This window comes from Lycium barbarum, chromosome 1, assembly GCF_019175385.1.
Source record: "Lycium barbarum isolate Lr01 chromosome 1, ASM1917538v2, whole genome shotgun sequence".
Classification (NCBI taxonomy): domain Eukaryota; kingdom Viridiplantae; phylum Streptophyta; class Magnoliopsida; order Solanales; family Solanaceae; genus Lycium; species Lycium barbarum.
The window spans coordinates 138,550,749-138,571,482 of record NC_083337.1 but is presented as its reverse complement, the minus strand read 5'-3'; the positions used below and the strand labels follow the sequence as shown (position 1 = coordinate 138,571,482).

Genomic DNA, 20,734 nt, shown 5'->3' with positions numbered 1-20,734 from the left:
GATCAGGACGGATAGAATTAGTTCAGGCAGCAAGGGACAGATTGACACAGGTGGTGTATCCTAAAGAACAAAGCGGTACTCAGTTAAGAATATGGTTCCTCATGCGAAGAGTCAAGGATCGATTATTAAGTGGGAGGAGATAAGATAGCAAAGAGGAAGTGTACAAAGTACGAGTGCCTAAAGAATAGTGGCGTGGTAGTTAAAGGAGAACATATCTCCTACAAATATCCCCTACCAAGTTAGAACGAGTGAAGTGAATGAGGTAAAGAGTTGAAGAGGAAAGGATGATCATGAGTTATGGGTCTACTGTACGACGATGAAGCGATGAAGTAGAGTGATAACTAATAATGATAGTGGTACAATGCGGAGATGAAATCGGTTCCAAGCACAAATAAGAGTAAGAGAATAAGGAGGCATGGGGCGTATTAGCGGCGTAAGAGACCTAGGTCCTAGAGAAACGAAGGTGGCGTTACGAACAAATTTTGAGTGCCAGAGAAGAGGGAAGTGACACTAGATGGGTGGCATGGATGGATAGACCTACTATTAATGTAAGCGTCCCTATGGGGCAGGAAGTTGTTAAGAGGAGCGGGTGTAGATATAGACTCATAACTATTGGATGGGCTAGGTAAAATACATTTTTGTTCGGGTCGCTATATCGGGCGCGTTATTTGGTTACAAGACTGTAAGGTGAGTACGCTAAGACTTCACACATAAATTGCTATAGTCGTAGATTATGGGGAACGGTATGAGTAAGATGTAGTGTGGACAGAAGTACGTGAATTTAAGATTTACAGGTACGAGTAAAACCCTTAAAAGGGGGGGGGGAGCGAAGAGAGAAGATACCAGAGTGAAGGTTGAAGTGACGAACCCTACGGGAGTGTATTGACTAAAAACGGTAGAATAAGGACACACAAAAGCAAGAAGAAGGGGGAAGAAGAAGAGCTGTGGGTCGGCAAAGATGGAAAAACACTGGTGACGGGCAGAGGTGGACTCACAATTCTCTAAGATTATACCACCTCATCGTCCCTCTAAATTATAAATCTCAGCTGAATTTGTAGCGAAGTATAAGGCCGATCTGTGAGACGTTGTGTCCCATAAGGTCCCAAGTGGCGCAAAACGAGGAACAAAATTGCGAAACTCTGATTGCACGACATGGTTGGAGGAGAGTTGGAATCAGTTTAGGGAGTACTGATTTGTTACTATTACTCTTCCAGCAGAATGGAAACTCTCGTTTCTCTGTCCTTATATTGATTTAATGACTTCCGGGATTGAATACTCTTTTAGCCTAAATAAAAATATAACCCCGGAGAATGTTGTGAATATAGTGGGTGACGGTAGCCCCAAGAAGAAGGCATGCAGGCCTGAGACACAGAATAATTCATGATATTAACATGGGTCTTATTGTAAAGTTACCCCGTTCCCGAGGTAAGGGCGTTAGCGAAAAGGGCATTGAGAAGGATATTGACACTTAGATGAATATGACCGTGGATACGGCATACAGATGAATACGACTATGACTGCGAAGATAGACATGGATGCAGGTATACGGATGGATGGGTACGAATGAGAAATGCGCAAAAAGGAGTATGTAATTCGTAGATGTTTACGCGTTGCCAATGAGACCAAGTGAACACTTAGGAGAAGAGTAAGAGGTAAAGTAAGGGTGAGAGAGTCATGATGCCCGGGGTAAGTTAAAGGAGGGTATGTGGTAAACGGAACTGAAATGTCGAGTTGGAATTGCTGTGAGAGACAAATGGAATAATTGCTTGGGGCATAGTATAAGTACAGGTTACCTACTCACCATAGAAGCCCGAGGATATGACAACCTACGAGAGCGATAGAATCACGGAATAAAGGGGGAGTTAGGTTCCGATGCATTAGATCCGATAAGATCGTATGCAACAAGCAAGGTAGCTTATAAATATGTTGGAACTCCCACTAGGAGCATGTCAATAAAATGATGCCCAAATGACAAGGAAGTTGATGTATGAGAAAGTACCCTTTGCCACATTAGATAGGTAAGTGCGAGGACTTCGAAAAAGGATGGGGCTTAAATCAAAGTTTGGTGGCAAAAGCAATACTCGGGGAGAAATACTAGGGAAGCCAGAGTGAATGCGGAAGCCAAGTATCAGCACCTAGTCGAATTTCCAGGAAGAGTTCATGATGGTATGTATGTTTTAATTTTATGTTTTTGGTCGTGTGTGGCCATAAATGTGTTAATATTGTGATATGGCTCTGTGAGGCGAAGATATTGTGGGTTGTTGTAATGGAAAGGTAGTGTCCAAATTACGAAGGAAACTCTGGCAAATTTTCTTAGAATCCCCGCTGAGTTAACATTCGAGGACGAATGTTCCAAAAGGGGGGAAGAATGTTACACCTCAGAAAATTCCCCGTACATGTACAAGGAATAGAACGACAAGGGTATGAGTGTGGGGTGTTTTACTAAGTAAGGGGTGATGATTCGTGAAATTTTTGGAAATGAAAAGGTTATGGAATTTTATTCAGCACAGTGGTCGTAAAGTGGTATACGGCCCGTAAAGTGATTTACGGACCGTAAACCACCATCGTCCTCCAGCCTTTCAAGTTTCAACTTTCTGTTAAGTGGTGAAATTCTTAAATACGACTTGGAATACGGCCCGTAAACTGGTTTACGGACCGTAAACCTCGATCGTAAACTGCAATATTCTTCAGCCAACTTCTCTGTTTTGGACATGCTTAAATACGACTTGGAATACGGCCCGTAAACTGGTTTACGGACCGTAAACCTCGATCGTAAACTGCAATATTCTTCAGCCAACTTCTCTGTTTTGGACATGCTTAAATATGACCAGGGAGGACGGCTCATAAACCAGTTTACGGCTCGTAAACTGTGGTTTACGACCACTGTTCACCCCGACTGGAATTCATTAAAGACCAGATTTTGAATTAATAAAGGGGACCAAGGCTTCATTTTATTTCATTATGCATCTACACCATTCAAGAACACTCTAGAAGCTCTCCAAATATTCATCCACAAAATTCAAGAGATCAAAGGGGAACCAAGATCATCAACATCTAATTCATGAAAGCAAGTGCATGAGACTCTATTGGAAGTCATCTTCTTCAAGAAATCTCAAAAGGGTTGAAATAGGGTTTTGGTATAAAAAGAGTATTGTTGCTCAAGGCTTGTTCCACCATCATCCAAGGTATGTTTCATGACTATACCATATGGTTTAAGGTATTGGAAGTCTTAGATACTTGAAATGTATAAGAACATAGAAAATGGGCCTTGTATGGGTAAATAGTGGCACAATTGAATAGTAGTTGAATGGAGTCATGAATGTTGATAAGCTACGGTTGTGAATATGTTATAAATAACGTCTAGACCATGAAATAAGTATTATATACGAGAAAACGTGATAACGAGCTATAACCATGAATGTGGAGAAATTGGAGGAAAATGGTAGATTTTTCTCAAAGTGTATCAGTGATGATTGTTGAAAGTCATATTGTGAGTGTCGTTACGAATGTATGAGAGTGGAAATGAAACATGGGGAAAGTATTAGAAATGAAGGGAGTGCTACCCAATTTTCCTTAGAAATGGTAGTCCGTTCTTGTAATTACTTAGCTAACGACGACATGAATTCTCTTGAAGGTATACGAGTGCATTAGGGGAGAACGAGCAAGCAATAAGAATTGTAAACGTCAAAGGTATGTGAGGCTATTCCCTTTCTTTCAAAGGCATGATCCCTAGCTTACGATTTCATAAATGCTCCCATCTTTTCCTTGCTATCAAAGGTTAAATAATCTGAGATTCCGAAGCACGATTTCCTTCTTGATATTTCATAAATGTTTTCCAAAGTACTCCTATTTTTCGAAACCAAAGGTTGCGATTATGTGAGCGTTATGATAACGACCGTGGATATTGTTTTCAATAACAATGATGATGTCAAAAGTGAAAGTATCATTATGCTGACCATGATGAGAGTAAATCTTATGTTTAAAAGTTTCAAGTTCACGATTTCAAGGACTATATGAGAACGTTGAGCTATTTACTGATTTCTCAATTTATTCATGGATGGTGACTTTATTTCTAAATCTTCCAAAGTATATGAATGGATGCCTTATGAAGTTCATGATTTTATTCTATGCTTTCTTTTAATTCTATTCTTCATTGATAGTCTCGCCTTATAATAATTGCTCCTTCAAGGCGAGACAAAGCGACGATGATTACTCCATAACACAATCGGAGGCTTTCGACCTTACGTCACTCCAACGTACTTACAGCTTTTCCTTGGGATCTCCAACATGCCATGTATATTATGTATGTATATATATATGATATGAAAATGTTTTCAGGGGAAAGGGGGAAAGGTGAGGCGCTATAGACGCATAGCTACCTGTACAGCTGGCATATCATGATTCCATCCCGGGGGGTATATGGGTTATGGATCGGGTCGTACGTTCCTCGGCACTAACTTATTATATTTATGGATCGGGCCGTACGTTCCTCGGCACTAACATATGATGACATATGGATCGGGCTGCGCGTTCCGCAGCAATTTACTATATGATGCTTTATGAGTATGCATGCATGGATCCGCCTTAAGAGGCAAGCAGTTATCGATTATCTCCTTGTACTTACTTTATTTTCTTATTCTTACTTATTTCTTGATGTATGCCTCACATACTCAGTACAATGTTCGTACTGACATCCTTTTCTTTGGATGTTGTGTTCATGCCCACAGGTAGACGGGAAAGCGGTCCAGACTGATAGGAGTCACTAGCCGAGCTGAAGAGCACTCCATCTTCCGGAGGTGCTAGTTGGTTGTTCCTTTTGTGTATATATTTGTATGTCACTCAATAGAGGCTCATAGATGCTCGATGTGGGTTGTGTGGTTCCACAACATGGGTAGTACGCATGTGTATAAGTATATTGAAATATGTTTTTGTATCAACGCGTTATATTTTTGTAATGAAAAACAAATCCTCTTTTTAAAGTTAACCGGTAATAGATGAATGATTGTTAAATGGGTTAGGTAAATGATAGTACGAGCGGTGCTCGGTGGTTAGTCCCGGGTACCCGTCGCGGCCCCTAGCCGGGTCGTGACACTTCTAAACCACAAGTCTGTCAAGCTTCAACAATCTCACCTAATAATCATAAGTCCAAGCTCCTTCCCTAAGTAGAGTCACTAATCATATCAATATCACAACAGCCATTTCAGCGAACCACACCAAAATCAGAAGTAAACGAGCCATATAATAATGCAGAATAAAATGTAATGAAGTGCAATGCAAAATATGATGATGTGCAATGCAATGTAATGCAATGCACTGGCCAAATACCACTATACACACATGCTAACTGATGTTATTGCTCAGTAGTCATGACCTGCAGGGGACCCATGGTGTCCATGTACCACTCGTTCCGGACTCACTCTTCGGACCCGATCATAAACCTCCGCTCCGGAAAGAACCTCAGACGCGGGTCATATCCATGTAACTCTCGTTTTCGGAACTAACATCGAACCACGAGCCCATGATCTAAGTCACATTTGAGCCTTTCCATATATATAGTAATGTTGTCACATCACTCTTAATGGTCAATTCATCAAGTACCATGTATCAAATAGTATCACAAGTTCAACAAGAAGATTATATTAACTTCTTCACTAATTCCACATCACAATGTATGTCTCAACGTATTCCAGTTCATTAGTATGTATGGACTATGAACAATTAGCAATATCAATGTCAAACACAAGGCATTATGCCACATGTTTTCCGAATTATTTCCATCATGCATGAGTGTATGAATGCATAAATGAGTGTAAACATGGTAAATCAATGCAAACCAATAAAGCAACAGTGAAGGTACAAGTCACAAAGCCACAAGTCATATCAAGACTTGGATCAACTCAACCATGAAATGAATCATACAAACAGTCTCAACCAACATAAGAGTCTATGTCCCTCTTTACTTCCTCATATAGCAAGTACGCCTCACAACTAAGTCTTGTGTCACCAAGAAGCTCCACTTTTACATATATTGTCATCAACAGTAAATCATACATCAAGTGTTCATCTACGTACTATCATAAATATATAAATCACAATTCAGGTCTAAACTCAGTATCCTTCATTTCTCCGATAGTATATGTCACAATAAGAGAGAATTGAGTACAACACGACAATTTAGGTAATAAATCTAATCACAATAACAGGGCAACGAGCCACCATCAACAACAATCAACCTAATAGAAATCCATCCCGAATCGCCACAGTATGAATACACCTACACCTCATATTCCAGTACATAAAGTAATGGCGACGAGCCCACAAAATCAGAAGTCATACCAACCTAGCTAATATCCAACCAAAACACCATGTCCGAAGACCTAATCATGCTTTCTCTCATCAATTCTACACAATACATATGTTTCGCTAATCAAAGTCTAACTAAAGTAAGCCATAACCTACCTCGAATGCAGAACAGGAGCCACGAAGTACTCCACACGAGTCTTCTATTTTTAAAGCGCCTCATAACGGTCAAAGTCTAACAATATGATGCTAAGTAAGCAACAAACCATGTATTTAAACAAGAACAACAATTTGGGGAAGAAGACCCACTTACTTCTACCCCTTTCAATGGATGAAACCATCCTGTAATGGTGAATTTATCATAACTTCTATCTCTACAATCATTAACCTTCAATTCATGGGTTTCAAATCAATTTTACCCTTTCCCACAGATTTTAGAACAAAGCTTCCATTTTTATTAGAATCCTAAGTCTCAACATGCAATTTCAACCATAAGAAATCAAATTTCTTTCCTAGAAAATGATAATCTATACTCCTAGATGATTAATCAACAACCCACCAATTATTTAAGGGTTTACTAATTCTAGGGTTCTAGGATTTTCACCCACCATTGATGGAACTTAAACTAATCAGGAACTTGAAGAAGAAAGGAAAAGGAACAAATAAAGGTGGAGACTTACCCTCCAAGATGCTTTCATCAATGAATGGGATGAATTTTGCCTCTTTCTTTCTTGAAAACTGACTTTGGGGTCTTGGGGTTAATGGGTAAGAGTTGGGTATTAAAAGAGGACATTCTGCCCCCGTCGGTCTCTATAGCGGTCCCGCTATAGTGGCCCTTTGGTCGCTTCTAGCGGTCAGCTGGAACAGCCCGAACGAAAATGGTCATAACTTCCTCATTCGGAGGTGAAACTCGATGATTCTTTTTCCTATAGCTTCGTAATTTCGATACAGATCTAATGGTTCAAACCTCACCCAAAACAAAGGTCGGATGATCAATCTGGAGCGGTTTCTATCCACAGACCTCCGGCGAAAACATCGAATACGAGCACGACAAAACCCAAACCCATCTGAAACTCTTTGGAATCTCACCAAAAGTTGTGGAAAAGTTAAAAATTATCATACTAACATGTTGAAACTTTCAAAACATCGAAACAGGGTCATCCTAACCCGACGTTGACCGTGTTCAACTCTAACTCGCTAACTTAACTATCTTCTCCATCAATGACTCAATTTACACTAGAACCTTGTGGAAACCAACCCAATGACTTCATTAAGTCATAGATCATACTAACGGGACTTGGGAAAGGGTCAACAAGGTTAAATGGGTCAAGACACTATAACGACTAAACGGGTCGTTACAATATAGGACCAAGAAATGTCGTCACCAAATGACCAAATTATTATGACCGTTTGACGACACCCATATTTTACCAAGTGAACGTTCCCATTTAATGCTAATAAAATAGTAATAAAACCTTTGTACTAAATTCAATTGACCGTTGATCCTTTCATTATTTTGAGATACTAAGAAAAATATTATTTTTCTAACACATCTAATCCTATCTTTTCCTGACATCTTGACAAGGTGAACGACAAGTAACATGCCGCCTCAGAGTCCCAACTCATTTTATTTCTCTCCTTTACATGATCATTGACCACTAGCATTCCTTCCCCTCCACCACAATTGCTACCGCTAAAACCACCATGATCACCACTATTTTGTTTTATAAATAAAGGGTGATTAGCAGGGGCAGAGCCACATGAGGATAAGGGGTTCATTCGAACCCCCTTCGACGGAGATTTATACTGTTTATACATGGTTGAAATTATTTTTTATGTATAGATAGTAGATGTTAAACCCCTTGGACTTTTTTGTGTGTTTAATTTTTCATATTTTGAACCCTCTTATCGCAAATCCTGGCTCCGCCACTGATGATTGGTGTTAGAGTTAGTGGCCAGGAGAAAGAAAGGATGAACAAAAAAAATTAAGAAACTTAAAATTAGGGAGAAGGGTCAAATTTGCCTCTGTTTAAAAAAATCTTAATAGCAGGACAGGTTGCATCACCAAGTTCTAAGCTTCCGCTACTTCAAAATAAGGGCAAATTCAGCCTATTGTAGTAATGGTCTGGACATGTTTGACCCCAACTATTAACAAAGGGTAAATTTGTTCCATTCGCATAGTTGAGAGACAAATTTGACTTACCCTATAATACAAAATATCAATTTTATTAAAAATAATCTGCCTCACAAGTAATAACCACCGTCAATTGAATGGAGGGAGTAAAAAACCTCCCTATTTCACTTCCTTAGATAAATAAATGGGAGAATGATTTGAAACTTTATGGGAAAGCCTTTCTTCACGGCGTCAAGTTGTCGTTTTACGTGAATATACCATTCGAGTAACCGGGTCTTTTCATTCCTATAAGTTTGGACTGTGTTGTGTTGGCTATTTTATCTTTTTTGTTTACTCTAATCACATAGCTCAAAAACATCAATAATGCTTTCACTTATTTTCGTGTGATTTAGGTAAAGGTATTTTTTATCACTAAAGTAAACCTCGCTCGTTTTTTAGATGTGTTGACTTGATATTTTGGCTGCATAAGCAGAAGTCTGCACTAAACCGCTACTTCGATTTATTTTGCTTAATTTCTTAATAGTCAGGCTAGTCCTCCACTGCTCCACACTAGGGTAGGGAGATAGGTGGAAGAAGAAAACGTTAGGCAGCTACATTTGCTTCATTTCCATGATAGAATAATCATACAAGCAAATCCATAACCCTCTTACCTTGTGCGATCCCACATATAATAAAATAAAAGTTTCATACCTAAGTATAGGCAGTTTATCATAATCATAATATAAGATGAGGTTTTATATAGTCGTGACATAATGCCCCTCTTATCATTTACCGTTTCGCCATGCCATTTGCGTTTTCTTAGTCAAGTATTGACTCTTTTTTAAGTTGTTTTATAGTATATAGAAAGCTTTCCTCAGTGTCCTTTTCTAGTGTACCGCTAAAAACACATCACCATTTTTCTAATCGTATAAGGGAATTCAATGTAAAACTAGCAAGTCGGGAGATGTTACTGCCAAGAGTCTTGGTGGAGCAAACATCTTATAAATTATAAAGCTACTCGATTAATAGCTAGTATGATGAACAAATTCTTGGCTATATATCGCCGGTTTCCTTTTGAATACTTGCATTTCCTCCAAATAGTAGTATTATTTGATGTAAATGCTTGATAATGTGGGGAGAGTCGCAGTCCTCATCCACCAATATCATGATCCCAATTTCCAATTGTCTTTGTAACGATTTTCCTTTATAAAGTTACATGCTGAGTGGGTGTTTGGCCGCGGGGGGCGGAGGGGGGGGGGGGCAATGGGCCGTTAGGGCCGAAGTTGAGCTAATCAAGATGGGCCAACGCCCAACCCTGCCCAAAGTGCAATTGGGCCAAGATGAGATAGGTCAAGATCGGCTAAACAATGGGCTGTAACCGAACCCGCCCAACTTGACCCAATTCTTTACAATATTCTTAACTTTTAAACAAATCAAAAACCAATCATTTTTTAAAAGAAATTATAAATTTATTTTTGCATGCTATACTATATCAAACTACAGTTGGTTTTTGCACAAATAACCAAAACCATCAACAAATATTTATCCATTTTCAAAATGAAATGATTTTTTTAAATTTTTTTTTGCAACCTAAAAGAAAGGAACTATTGTATCATGACAAAATACCAATCACATATGGAAGCCACCATTGCAAGTGATACACAATCATGAACCAAAATTCAACATCATCTCCATGTTTAACTTGTAAGAATAAACATTGCAGCAAACCTTTACAAGAAATATCATAAGTTTACTCAAATATGGAAACATATCCACGTCAGAAAATATGGGTTCTCAATTTTGCCTAGTAATAAAAGCTTCAATGTTTGCTTCAGTACCAACTAATTGTACAAGAAAATTTCCATAAAGAGATACCACAAATGAAAAAGCACTCTTTGTACTTTGTAAAACCAGGGCAAACATCAGAATAATAGATGGGTCGATTTGGGCAATTTTTTGCGCAGATTTCCCTTCAAAGGCATTGTCTTTAATTTTTGTCCCTCAAATTGCTAGTCTTTAATTATTGCCCTTCGCTTAAAAAGGCAGCCGAAAATACCCTGAGGTTCTGGGTTCGAACCCCCACTCAGTCAAAAAAAAAATTGCAAGGCAAGGCTTTGCAAAAAATCCGTCTTATACGGTAAAGCTTGCCTAAAGGCATAACTAAAGTCTGCCGAATAAGGCACACTTTTTGCGAAGGCTTGCCTTGCGAATTCTTTTTTATTTTTATGATTAAGCCAGGGTTTGAAGTCAGAACCTCGGGGTATTTTAGGCGAAGGACAAAAATTAAAGACCACCCTCAAAGAATGGCAATCGTGCAAATTAGCTAAAATAATGAGTTGATTTGGGCTGCTCAGGATAAATGGGTTAAATTGGGCTAGCCGAAACTTAGCCCACCATAATTGTATGTAATGCCCAAGCTGATCGGGTTGGGCGGGTCAATTCGGCTTGGGCTGAAATTGCCAGCCCTAATGCTAAGAGAAGAATTATAGTTCCAAATTAAACTAGTGCTCACAAGTTAATGTACAACTGCATATGATGCAATCAGACGAAGCGGCAACAAGTGATTATGCAAAAGACATTGATATGCTGAATTTTCCACATTTCAAATGTTCAGCCCAAAAAGTGTCGGAATGCCCCATACTGATAGACGCAAGTGTTCAGAATATCATCTCTTATTGATTGAGGAAATGAGAAGCTGTTTCATCAAATGATCTTGAACTCTTTTGGGATTGAGTTAAGATCTCAAGGTCTATTTTATAAAAACAAATTTTGCCCCTGCAGCAGATAGATTACCGTAAAGATCAAACTATGGCTAGTGTACCTGTTAAACGCAAAGAATATACATAAATTCCTTGCCCACGCGAACCATAACATTGATAACTGTACTAAAAAGTGCAAACACACAAGACAACAAGTGAATCTGAACATTTCAAGCGTTTGTATTACCAAAAACAAAACACTTAAACGTAACCCTTCTGGTTTCGCTCCTTCAGGAACATAATTTGATTTCACTGTTGAGTCTTTATGGCCATGCTCACCAACAGAGAAACAAAAATAAGGAAAAAGCAAAGATGAAAACTCGAGGAGAGGAAAATGCAAGAAAAGGAATAACTTTGAGAAGAGAATCGCCAATACTATTAGGAGCAGACGTCCACAAATTCTAAAGCTTCTAAAGCACTTAACATGGCAAGCTGGAAAAGTTCACAAAGAAAGATATCACACAACATCCACAGCATAGATCAAAATCGCCATCTTAATTCCCATCGTATATTAGAAACTATTGACAACTTCTACAACAATCAAGTACCAAGAATGATGAGCAAAAAGCAAAAGAAGAAGATAGTCACAAAAGATAAGGAGGAGCTGGACTTCCTAGTATTCCCATTGCTTCAGCTCCATGCCATCTGGAGGGCTTCCTTCCACCTTCTTCGTACCAACCTCATTCCAGTTTGTTGACAGAACAGTCCCATTAGATTCCACCTGTAAGGCAGGAACAGATAAAAACAATTTTACTTGCTCTACTTGTGTGATAAAAGCAAGCAAGAAATCCAACAGATCCTCGTATCGTGGGCTAGGGAGAAAAGGAATTAAATCGGATATTCACACCCTCTGCAAAAGGGAAAAACAAAAAAGAAAATACACACTCCAGACAGCAGGTCAACACACATTTGAAACACAGGAAGTGGAGAAAAGATCCAAGAAAAGAAAATAGTTCTAACATTGTTTGAAGTTGGGCGAGTGTCCTCCCAAAAGAGGAGAGAAGCTAGTCCAATGCATTGATTCAAAATCAGTGATTCTAGCGCATATCAAACACGTGAAACAATCTCAGTCAAACTAAAAGATAAAAAAGGAGGTATTATATGTGTCGAGAAAGCTTATCTTTCATTTGGTTAATTCATTCTTTTCTAGTCAAATATCCCCATAAATATCCCCCCTCTTCCATAATAATGCACTTATGTAGCGTTAAGTATATCAACGGGCAATAGACTTACAAATGATTTCATCATGGCTCTTCTTGCATCCTCATCAGCATCTTTGTAAATTTCTCGGAAAAACTTGTTCAATGCTGCATCTCCATCCAATTTCTCTTCTTTTTCCTAGAATACAGACCACCAGCAAGTGACTTAAAAACTAAACAGTGAGAGCTATCAGTCAAGGATGTAAAACAGAAACCAGCCAAAGCTTACCTCCTTTTTCACTAGAGCCTCTAGTTTATCCCAATCGATGGATCTCAATTTAGAGGAAGGGTAGCTAGGCTTATGGCGGTCTGTAAAATGCAAAAATTAGAAAGTACGCTTAGCATCTGAAGAGGTACAAACAATACAAATTGTATAGGAAGTCATTGCTAATTCGTCCTTGATTGCGTAGAAGCACTTTGAAGTACAATAAAACGAATGAAGATAATGAACACAGAGCAAAGGGAAGGGGGCAGCAGCCTGACAGCCAGAAATGATTCGTGTACAAGTATGCATGGGTACCTGATGACACATTTGGCCTCTGTACTACAGCAACTTCCCTGGTATACTCAAGAGATGTCCAGTGTATAGGTTCAGCTTTAGCAAGGCGAATCTCAATTTTTGTAGACATGACTTCATATCTGCATTTTTCAGGTATTATCTGCATATAAGAAAAGGACCACCAACAGATTATCATAAACTGCCGATGCTTCAGATACTATAAGACCATCACAACATACATAACCTGAGTTACTTGTGTAGAAGCGAGGCACAAAACAATAATACCAATCTTCTCATTTACTTGGACAACACTTGTACTAAAATTATAACAGGAAATAGGTCCGGAAATATCAGATGTATCTTTTATGTTCAACCTCACCTTACTGAACAACCTAGGCTGGAAAGTGTAAGCATCTTCGCCTGGTATATCAATGCTAACACTAAGCTGAAAGAAACCAAGGGAAAAGCAGAATATGATCTGTCAGTCCATTGTTGAATAAAATATATCAAATGGATAAATGACGATAAATGACAAAACGTACTATTTGTTCGCCAAAGTCAACTGAAACATTCTTGGCAGGTAAGCCCTTGGCAAATATGGTTACCACCACCTCCTCTGATTTCTGATAGAATTCATGCCTGCAGTTATATATATTAGACGCTCCATATACTATTAGGAACCAGAGTTGTGCAGAATATCACATCTTCTAACATTAAAAAAGCTCTTATCTTCTAGGTTAGTGCTTGGGATAACTGAAGCTGAATCTCTCAACAGGGCAAAGGGTTTGACAATACCTGTACTTTGGTTTGACAGCAGGTGTTCCTTCATAGGATAAGTTGAAAGCCATTTGAGTATCTTTTGGAACAGCAGCAATATTATCCAATGACTTTGATACAGCGGGAGTGACAACACTTGCTGAGGTTTCAACTGTTGCAAGCTCAGGCAGTTCTCCAGCTTCCACTGAATTTAGTCAGCAAACAGAACCAATTATTCATAATAAGGCTCATACAGTTTCCAGATTATGGCAATCATCAATCTTAAATAGACATTAATGGAGCCCCTACAAGCCCATAACAAGCAGAGAGGAAACGTTTGAGGTATCTCTTCGTAATTTTCAGGTGACTGACTTAGCCACCACAAGATTACCATATTCACTAAAATTGCAGATCTTCCAACTATAGCAAATACAACTCCAAGCTAATCCCAAATCCGCATACTAAGCTAGTAAACCAGTGATAGTTTTGACATTCATATTGTATATGAATAAGAGAACAAAGAAACCATCCAACTTATTTCTGCTCTTTTCAGTCAACTGAATCTCACCCTGACTTAAAGCCTTGCAATAATACAAGGTTTTCAATAAAAATAATTCTCAGTGATAAGTTACAGACACAAACAGCTTCAGTTCATATTAAACAGTTAGCAGAAAATCTTGTCCTTGAAGAGGATAGGGTCTGCATTAAAATATATCACCAAGTCGCCATATATGGCATGATTTAATGCTTGAATTGACAGCATTCGTGCAAATTGTAAGGAAATTCAACTCAAAAGGAAAAACCTTACCTGCAATGCGTTCATCACATTCTTTAATTAAGCTAGTGAACCTTGATTCTCCTGGTGCTAAAGAAGCACCAGTTTCCAATGCTTCCTTTGCAATTTGGTACTCTTCAAGCTTCATACAGGCCAAACTGTAAGCATGAACCAGAAATCAACTCATTGACATCATAAAAAAGCATCCAATGACAGACCAACAAAGGTATCTACATGCTGTCACAAGAAAATATATTTTCTTTTGTCCTACTTAATTACCAAAAATTACAGCAGATCAAAGCAGTGAAAATAATCGCAACAATAAGGGAAAAAGATAGTACATTGAGGTTGGTTGAGGGTAAAATTAAGGAGGCTACAGCACCCAACTTGAAGAATGAAATCATTATACATGCAACAAACTAACAGAACATGGAATGACAAATTTGATTATAAGGTCAGGAATTGCAATGGACTAGAAATGCGATGTGGCTTAGGTTTGAAGTTAGCACTTGAATAATTGAACATTATCACCTCAAGAAAACACGACCATAACATGTGAAATTAAACAATAACAACCATCATCATACTCGAACACCAAGTTAGTTGGGATCCATAATCATATATATCCATTCGCTCTACTCAGACCCATTTCCTTCTGGTACTGGTTACTCAATTTAGGGATTCTATAATGTTAAGTGTATTAACATGTGAATTTATTTTGAAAAGAACACTACTATGAACCAAACAAGAAAGACACAGAAAACTAAATCCAATGTGGAATTTTAAACAAGATTATGTCATTATCACACAGAAACATACCAATAGAAATGATTTATATACTCACCCCTTGCGCAGATATGCTTTTGCAATTGATGGATCTAACTCAATAGCCTTGTTTGCATCAGCAACGGCTTCTGCTTAAAATTAATCACAATCACAATTACCAACCACCTTAAAACAAATACTTAGAACAAATGCCTGTCAGTATTGTACAAGTATCTCAATACATACGTGAACAGATACATTTGTATACATTACTTGGCTAATTCTTTGATTTCCACATTGCTCTCATCAACCACTTGTTTTTGGTTTCTCATGCATAAAGCCACCTCAAATACTCTTTTAAAATAATTGTATATACTAGCAAACTAACATACTCTAGTTGGGAGCAAAATACTTTGTCATACTTGATGTTCACACCAAACTAATGAATACAAATCTTGTATGTTTTCTTATGCTTCTATCACTTAACATTAAGCAATTTGGAGAAAAAGAAAAACTAAAAACAAACTATATTAACAGCTTGTTTGGATGGTTGTTACTTATTGTGTTGTTAGTTTAGATACAATATTTGTTTTGATTGTTACTTAAATTTTATTGTATAGTATCTTAAATTCATCGTTACGTAACGACAAAAAGTCTCATTTTATGATTGTTACCTTATTTTATCTTCTCATCTCATTTTGTCTTTGCTTATTATCTAATAATTTTATTTTTATCCTTTACCCTACCCTTTTATGATAGCTCTAACAGCATCTACTTTTTCTTGTAGGTTTGTCCTTCAGATTGCTGATGTGTGACATTATGTGACGACAGAAAATGATATACAATGGGTCTGTTTGGATTAGCTTATTTTAGGTGCTTTTAAGCCAAAATAGCTTTAAGCACTTTTGGAGTGTTTGGGTAAAATAAGCCAAAAACGTGCTTTTAAGCACTTATTTTTAAGCTAAAATAAGCCAAAAAACCATAAGCTATGACTTCTAACTTATGGCTTTTGGCTTAGAGGTCAAAAGCCATAAGCCTATCCAAACAGGATCATAATACAGTACAATATACAGTATAACAGGATATATTTTATGTAACAAGCATCCAAACAAAGTGTAAGTGATATGTGTGTGCAAACAGTGTAACAAAACTAAGACACTCTTAAAAGGAAAGCGAAAAAACTAATTAAGAAGTTACCAGTGAAGTTATGAAGTTTGATATTAGCCTGAGCGCGATCAACGAAAAGGTCAGGGTTATTAGGAGTGATAGCAATGGCTTGAGAAGTAAGGTCAACGGCAAGTTCAAAGTGGTCGTCAATGAATGCTGCTTTAGCCTTAGTTATGAGATCGGATGCCATTGATGAGAAGAACTTTCTAGAGATATACAGACAGGAGAGTGTGGGTGATGGGATGATTAGTGAATTTGGAGAGGATTTTAAAAAGATGATTAATTGGAATATTTAAAGACTGCAAAACAGCTGCAAAGTCTTCGTTGACTCGTAATTAATAATTACAAGTTCATATTTGACAGAGTCGCGTCGAGTGAAGAAATGTTGAATCGGTCCTTATGGGACGACTCACGACTCTCATTCAATTCAATTTAGCCGAAATAAATTTAGGTGAAATTAAATTTTGAAAAATAAGTTGAAGTTATGTTTGAATTTTATTTTATTTTTTTTAAACAAAAATTATGTCCAAACGGCTCCCTAATAGTCACATTACAGTTACAAGAAAATTATTTAAACTATTATTTACTTCTCTTATTTTTTATTTTATGACCTTTTTAGTAGAAGTACTGTATCACTACTGTGCAAATAGGTAAGCATGAACTGACCCAAAATTGGGCTAATAAAATAATTACAGAGCATCCAATTAGAATTTGATAAGTTATAATTTTGAGAATAAATTGACAAATGGTAGGGTACTAGGGTTGTATTTTACCTTTTTAATGACAATAATTTTGAGTCAACTAGTACCTATCTCAACTAATTCAGCTACGTTCACATTTACCAAATACAGCTAACGAAAGCTGATGGTTCACACTTCACACAGAATATTTTTTATTTGAGAATTCAAAGTTGCTATTAACATGCATCAAGCCACTAATTTATCCCCTTGAAAGAATTATTTGAGATTGTTACTCCCATGTGAGTCCCATTCGAACATGCTAGGATTGGGATTAGTTAAATAATAAAACTGTTGGATCCTCCCAATAACTTAGCTCTATATCTCTTTCTTTCACAATCGAAAAGTAATAATAAATTAATACTATGAAAGTATGCACTAACACTGTTAAAAGAACCTGTTATTTTGATCACACATGATTACTCTGCTCGCTTGCCTGATTTGGTGAATTTCTAAGCTTGATAACTAGTTATGTTACATAAATGATTGACTTAATTTTTCCTATCAGTTAAGAAGATTTCCCCTTTTTTTTTTTGGGTACACAGTTAAAAAAAAATTCCAATTTATCTTAACAATATCTTTTCAATAGCATGCGTGTCGGCACCTCATGTCTGCTTACTTTTCAAAGTGGTCCTTGACTCATGTCCATATTTGTAGCTTCCAGCACGTCTTCTTTGTCATTTTAGATTAATAGTATGTTTGGTCAAATTTTTAAAATTAGCTTATTTAAAAAAAAATTGTCGAAAAGTTGTTTTTGTTTGGCCAATTAATTTTAAAAGCCCTTTTAAGGGGTAGTGTTTGGTCAAGCTAAAAGTATTTTTAAGTGTATTTTTTCAAAAGTGTTTTTGACAAAAGCTATTTTTGTAGTTTCTGAAAAACTGTTTCAGCTGCTCCCCAGAAGTATTTATTTTCTCCCAAAAGCTTGATCAAACACCTCACTTTTTAAAAATAAACATTTATTGGAGAAAAAAATAAACACTTTTGGAGAAAAATAAACTTGATCAAACAGGCTGTAAAAGTTAATGTGGGAATATCAAAACAACATTCTGATATAAATTGAGTTTAGCTTCTATAAGGTGATCCTGAAAATAATGTTTATACAGATATCTGTTTCTAATGAATTACTGCTATATAGAAGCATAGTTTTATCCATGCTTCGTTGTCAGTTACTCTTTTTTTAAAAAAAAAAAAGGGTGAGCCCCATACTAAAAACACCAAGTAATATTAAAAAAAATAAGGTGGGCCTCATACTAAAAACACTAAGCAATATTAAAAAAAAAAGAAAAAAAATTGGACCCCATATTACAAAAATCAAGCAATATCCAAAAAAAAAAAAAAAAGTGGATCCCATATTAAAAAAATAAGCAATTTAAAAAAAACGTGCACCTCATATTAAAAAATTAATGTAATAATGGTGGATTCATTGTCACATGTGTATCAACCCATTAGTGGGAGCAAACGAAATTATTGTACAGCAAAAAACATAGACCCCATATTATTGCTTTTCTTCAAAAGGTTAAGTAGTCAAACCATACAATTTCCTTCTTTTCTTATATTAGCCTAAGATCTAATCTAGCTATTTAACTGTTGTATTTACTATTCCGCCGTGTCATTTATTTGTTATGTTTATTTATTTATATTTTAAAATAAGATAGAATTTAATTACTTTTTCATTTTTTTCCTTACTCTAATAAATGTGAAAAGAGATTAATGTCGTAAAATAAAAAATAATATTAAATGGAGATCAAATAATTAATAAGGTAAATTAGTCAAATTATAATTCTAATTGACGTTTCCTTAAAAAATCGTGCAAAAGACAACATGACAAGTAAAATGAGCAAAATCAAGAATATTTACCAAAAATTAAAAAATAGTAGTTCTTCGTTTAAATAAAAAATCAAATTTCTACTTTGTTTCGTTTTAAACATGTAAAATTAATTTAATAATTTGAATTAGAATTATCCAAATCAAAATTTGATAAAAAATAATAAGTATTGTTTAGATCCAATCTACATACATTAACAATAGAATATTTTACACCTTTAAATTAATCGAATTAAAATTCAAAGGATCAACTTATGCTTGAATATTGCTATTGTTTTGTCTCAAAGAAAGGAAAATAATTTCCTTTTAAACAAGTCTTCTCTTTTAAAAAGTATTAATAAATTTTTGCAAACTTTGTATTCGTAGCAAACACTAATATAATAAAGTTTTGGATACGGAACACAAATTACAATGTTATATTAATCGTGTTTTGAACATAGTATATATATGCATAAAAACAGTGCAAATTTATGTATGTTTATTAGCAATATAATATATATATATATATTATCACTACCCAAACACAACTACATACGCATAGATACACTATAATCCAAAGTGTTGAGCTCGTGCGCAACACGGGCATACGCCGTCTAATAAAATTAGAAACTCGAAGATTAAAACAGATAACATGCCACAGATTAAATTACATTAATTGTTCTTAAAAATACAATATTGTTTGCAATAAATTTTTGATATACGGAAAATAAGCTTCAACCACAACCAAGATATGAAGAAACAAGAATATTTTATTGATAAACAGTGAGGTACAATAGGATGAGTTCCTTGTGATGTATTTGATTTCTAAGAACGTCAGGCAATTTGATAAAGACAACATTTGTTTCCTTGATCTCTTCGTGAATATTCCAGGGATTTTATGAGATTTTCGAGATGTCTTTTCTTAAAAATATGTGCCCGTTTATATAAGCGTGAGTCTAGATTTAGGATAGAGCAGCCTCCAAAAAACCCTAACGGACCTTAGAGTTTAAAGATGGATTGAACTCGTCTTGTAGAGTCTTATTTCAAACACGGAAAATATTTGATGTCTACAAATATTATTGGTAAATATAAGTTAAAATCCACATAAAATACTATGCATCATGTTTACGTTAATAATGCAACCCATATTCCTATATCAGCTTCATCATGATGAGCAAATTATAGCTGAGAATTGTTCTCGAGCCAACAGGATCAGGAGTCCCATTTTGTTTAAGAGTTTCTATCTCAATGGGGAAAAAAAAACTACACAGGTGTGAAAGAAAATGGGAAGTTCGTCAAAAGAAAAAGGGAAATGGCTTTCAGAAACTTCCTGGGAAGTTTGTTAAAAGAAAAAGGGAAATGGCTTTCAGAAACTTCCTAAAAGGAGAATGGAGACTTGTTTTGCGAAAGTGATTGTTGATCATTCATTCTCCTACGAGATTTAGAATTCCATACCATTGCTAGATATTTAATGAGAGACTGAATATTGACCACTAGGATAAAATGATCAACCCAGAAGTCCAGAACCATCTTCTCAATGATGGCACTGACCTGGACTAGAAATACTTTTCAAAACAGCATTTCCTCACTAATGGATATTGGATGGACTGGATGGCCTATGCCCGTGTTGCGCACGGGCCCAACACTTCGGATTATAGTGTATTTATATATATGTAGCTGTGTTTAAATAATATACTATGTTCAAAATACGATTAATATAACATTATAGTTTGTGCTCCGTATCTAAAACTTTATTTTATTCGTGTTTGCTACAAAAATTTATTAATACTTTTTAAAAGAGAAGACTTGTTTAAAAGAAAATTATTTTCCTCTCTTTGAGATAAAATAATAGCAATATTTA

At 36.3% G+C, this 20,734-nt stretch overlaps 1 protein-coding gene across 1 annotated transcript; it reads right to left on the bottom strand.

The window, feature by feature from the left end:
- Nucleotides 1-11,525: 11,525 nt before the first annotated feature.
- Nucleotides 11,526-16,710, bottom strand: LOC132639458 (protein SGT1 homolog). The gene is made up of 10 exons (XM_060355904.1): nucleotides 16,364-16,710; nucleotides 15,246-15,315; nucleotides 14,435-14,559; nucleotides 13,666-13,831; nucleotides 13,413-13,509; nucleotides 13,250-13,315; nucleotides 12,892-13,030; nucleotides 12,601-12,680; nucleotides 12,406-12,510; nucleotides 11,526-11,893 (listed from the first exon to the last, which is right to left on the bottom strand). Exons 1-10 carry the CDS (start codon nucleotides 16,521-16,523, stop codon nucleotides 11,786-11,788), a joined length of 1,116 nt encoding a protein of 371 aa, XP_060211887.1. The 5' UTR covers nucleotides 16,524-16,710; the 3' UTR covers nucleotides 11,526-11,785.
- Between the last annotated feature and the right edge of the window lie 4,024 nt (nucleotides 16,711-20,734).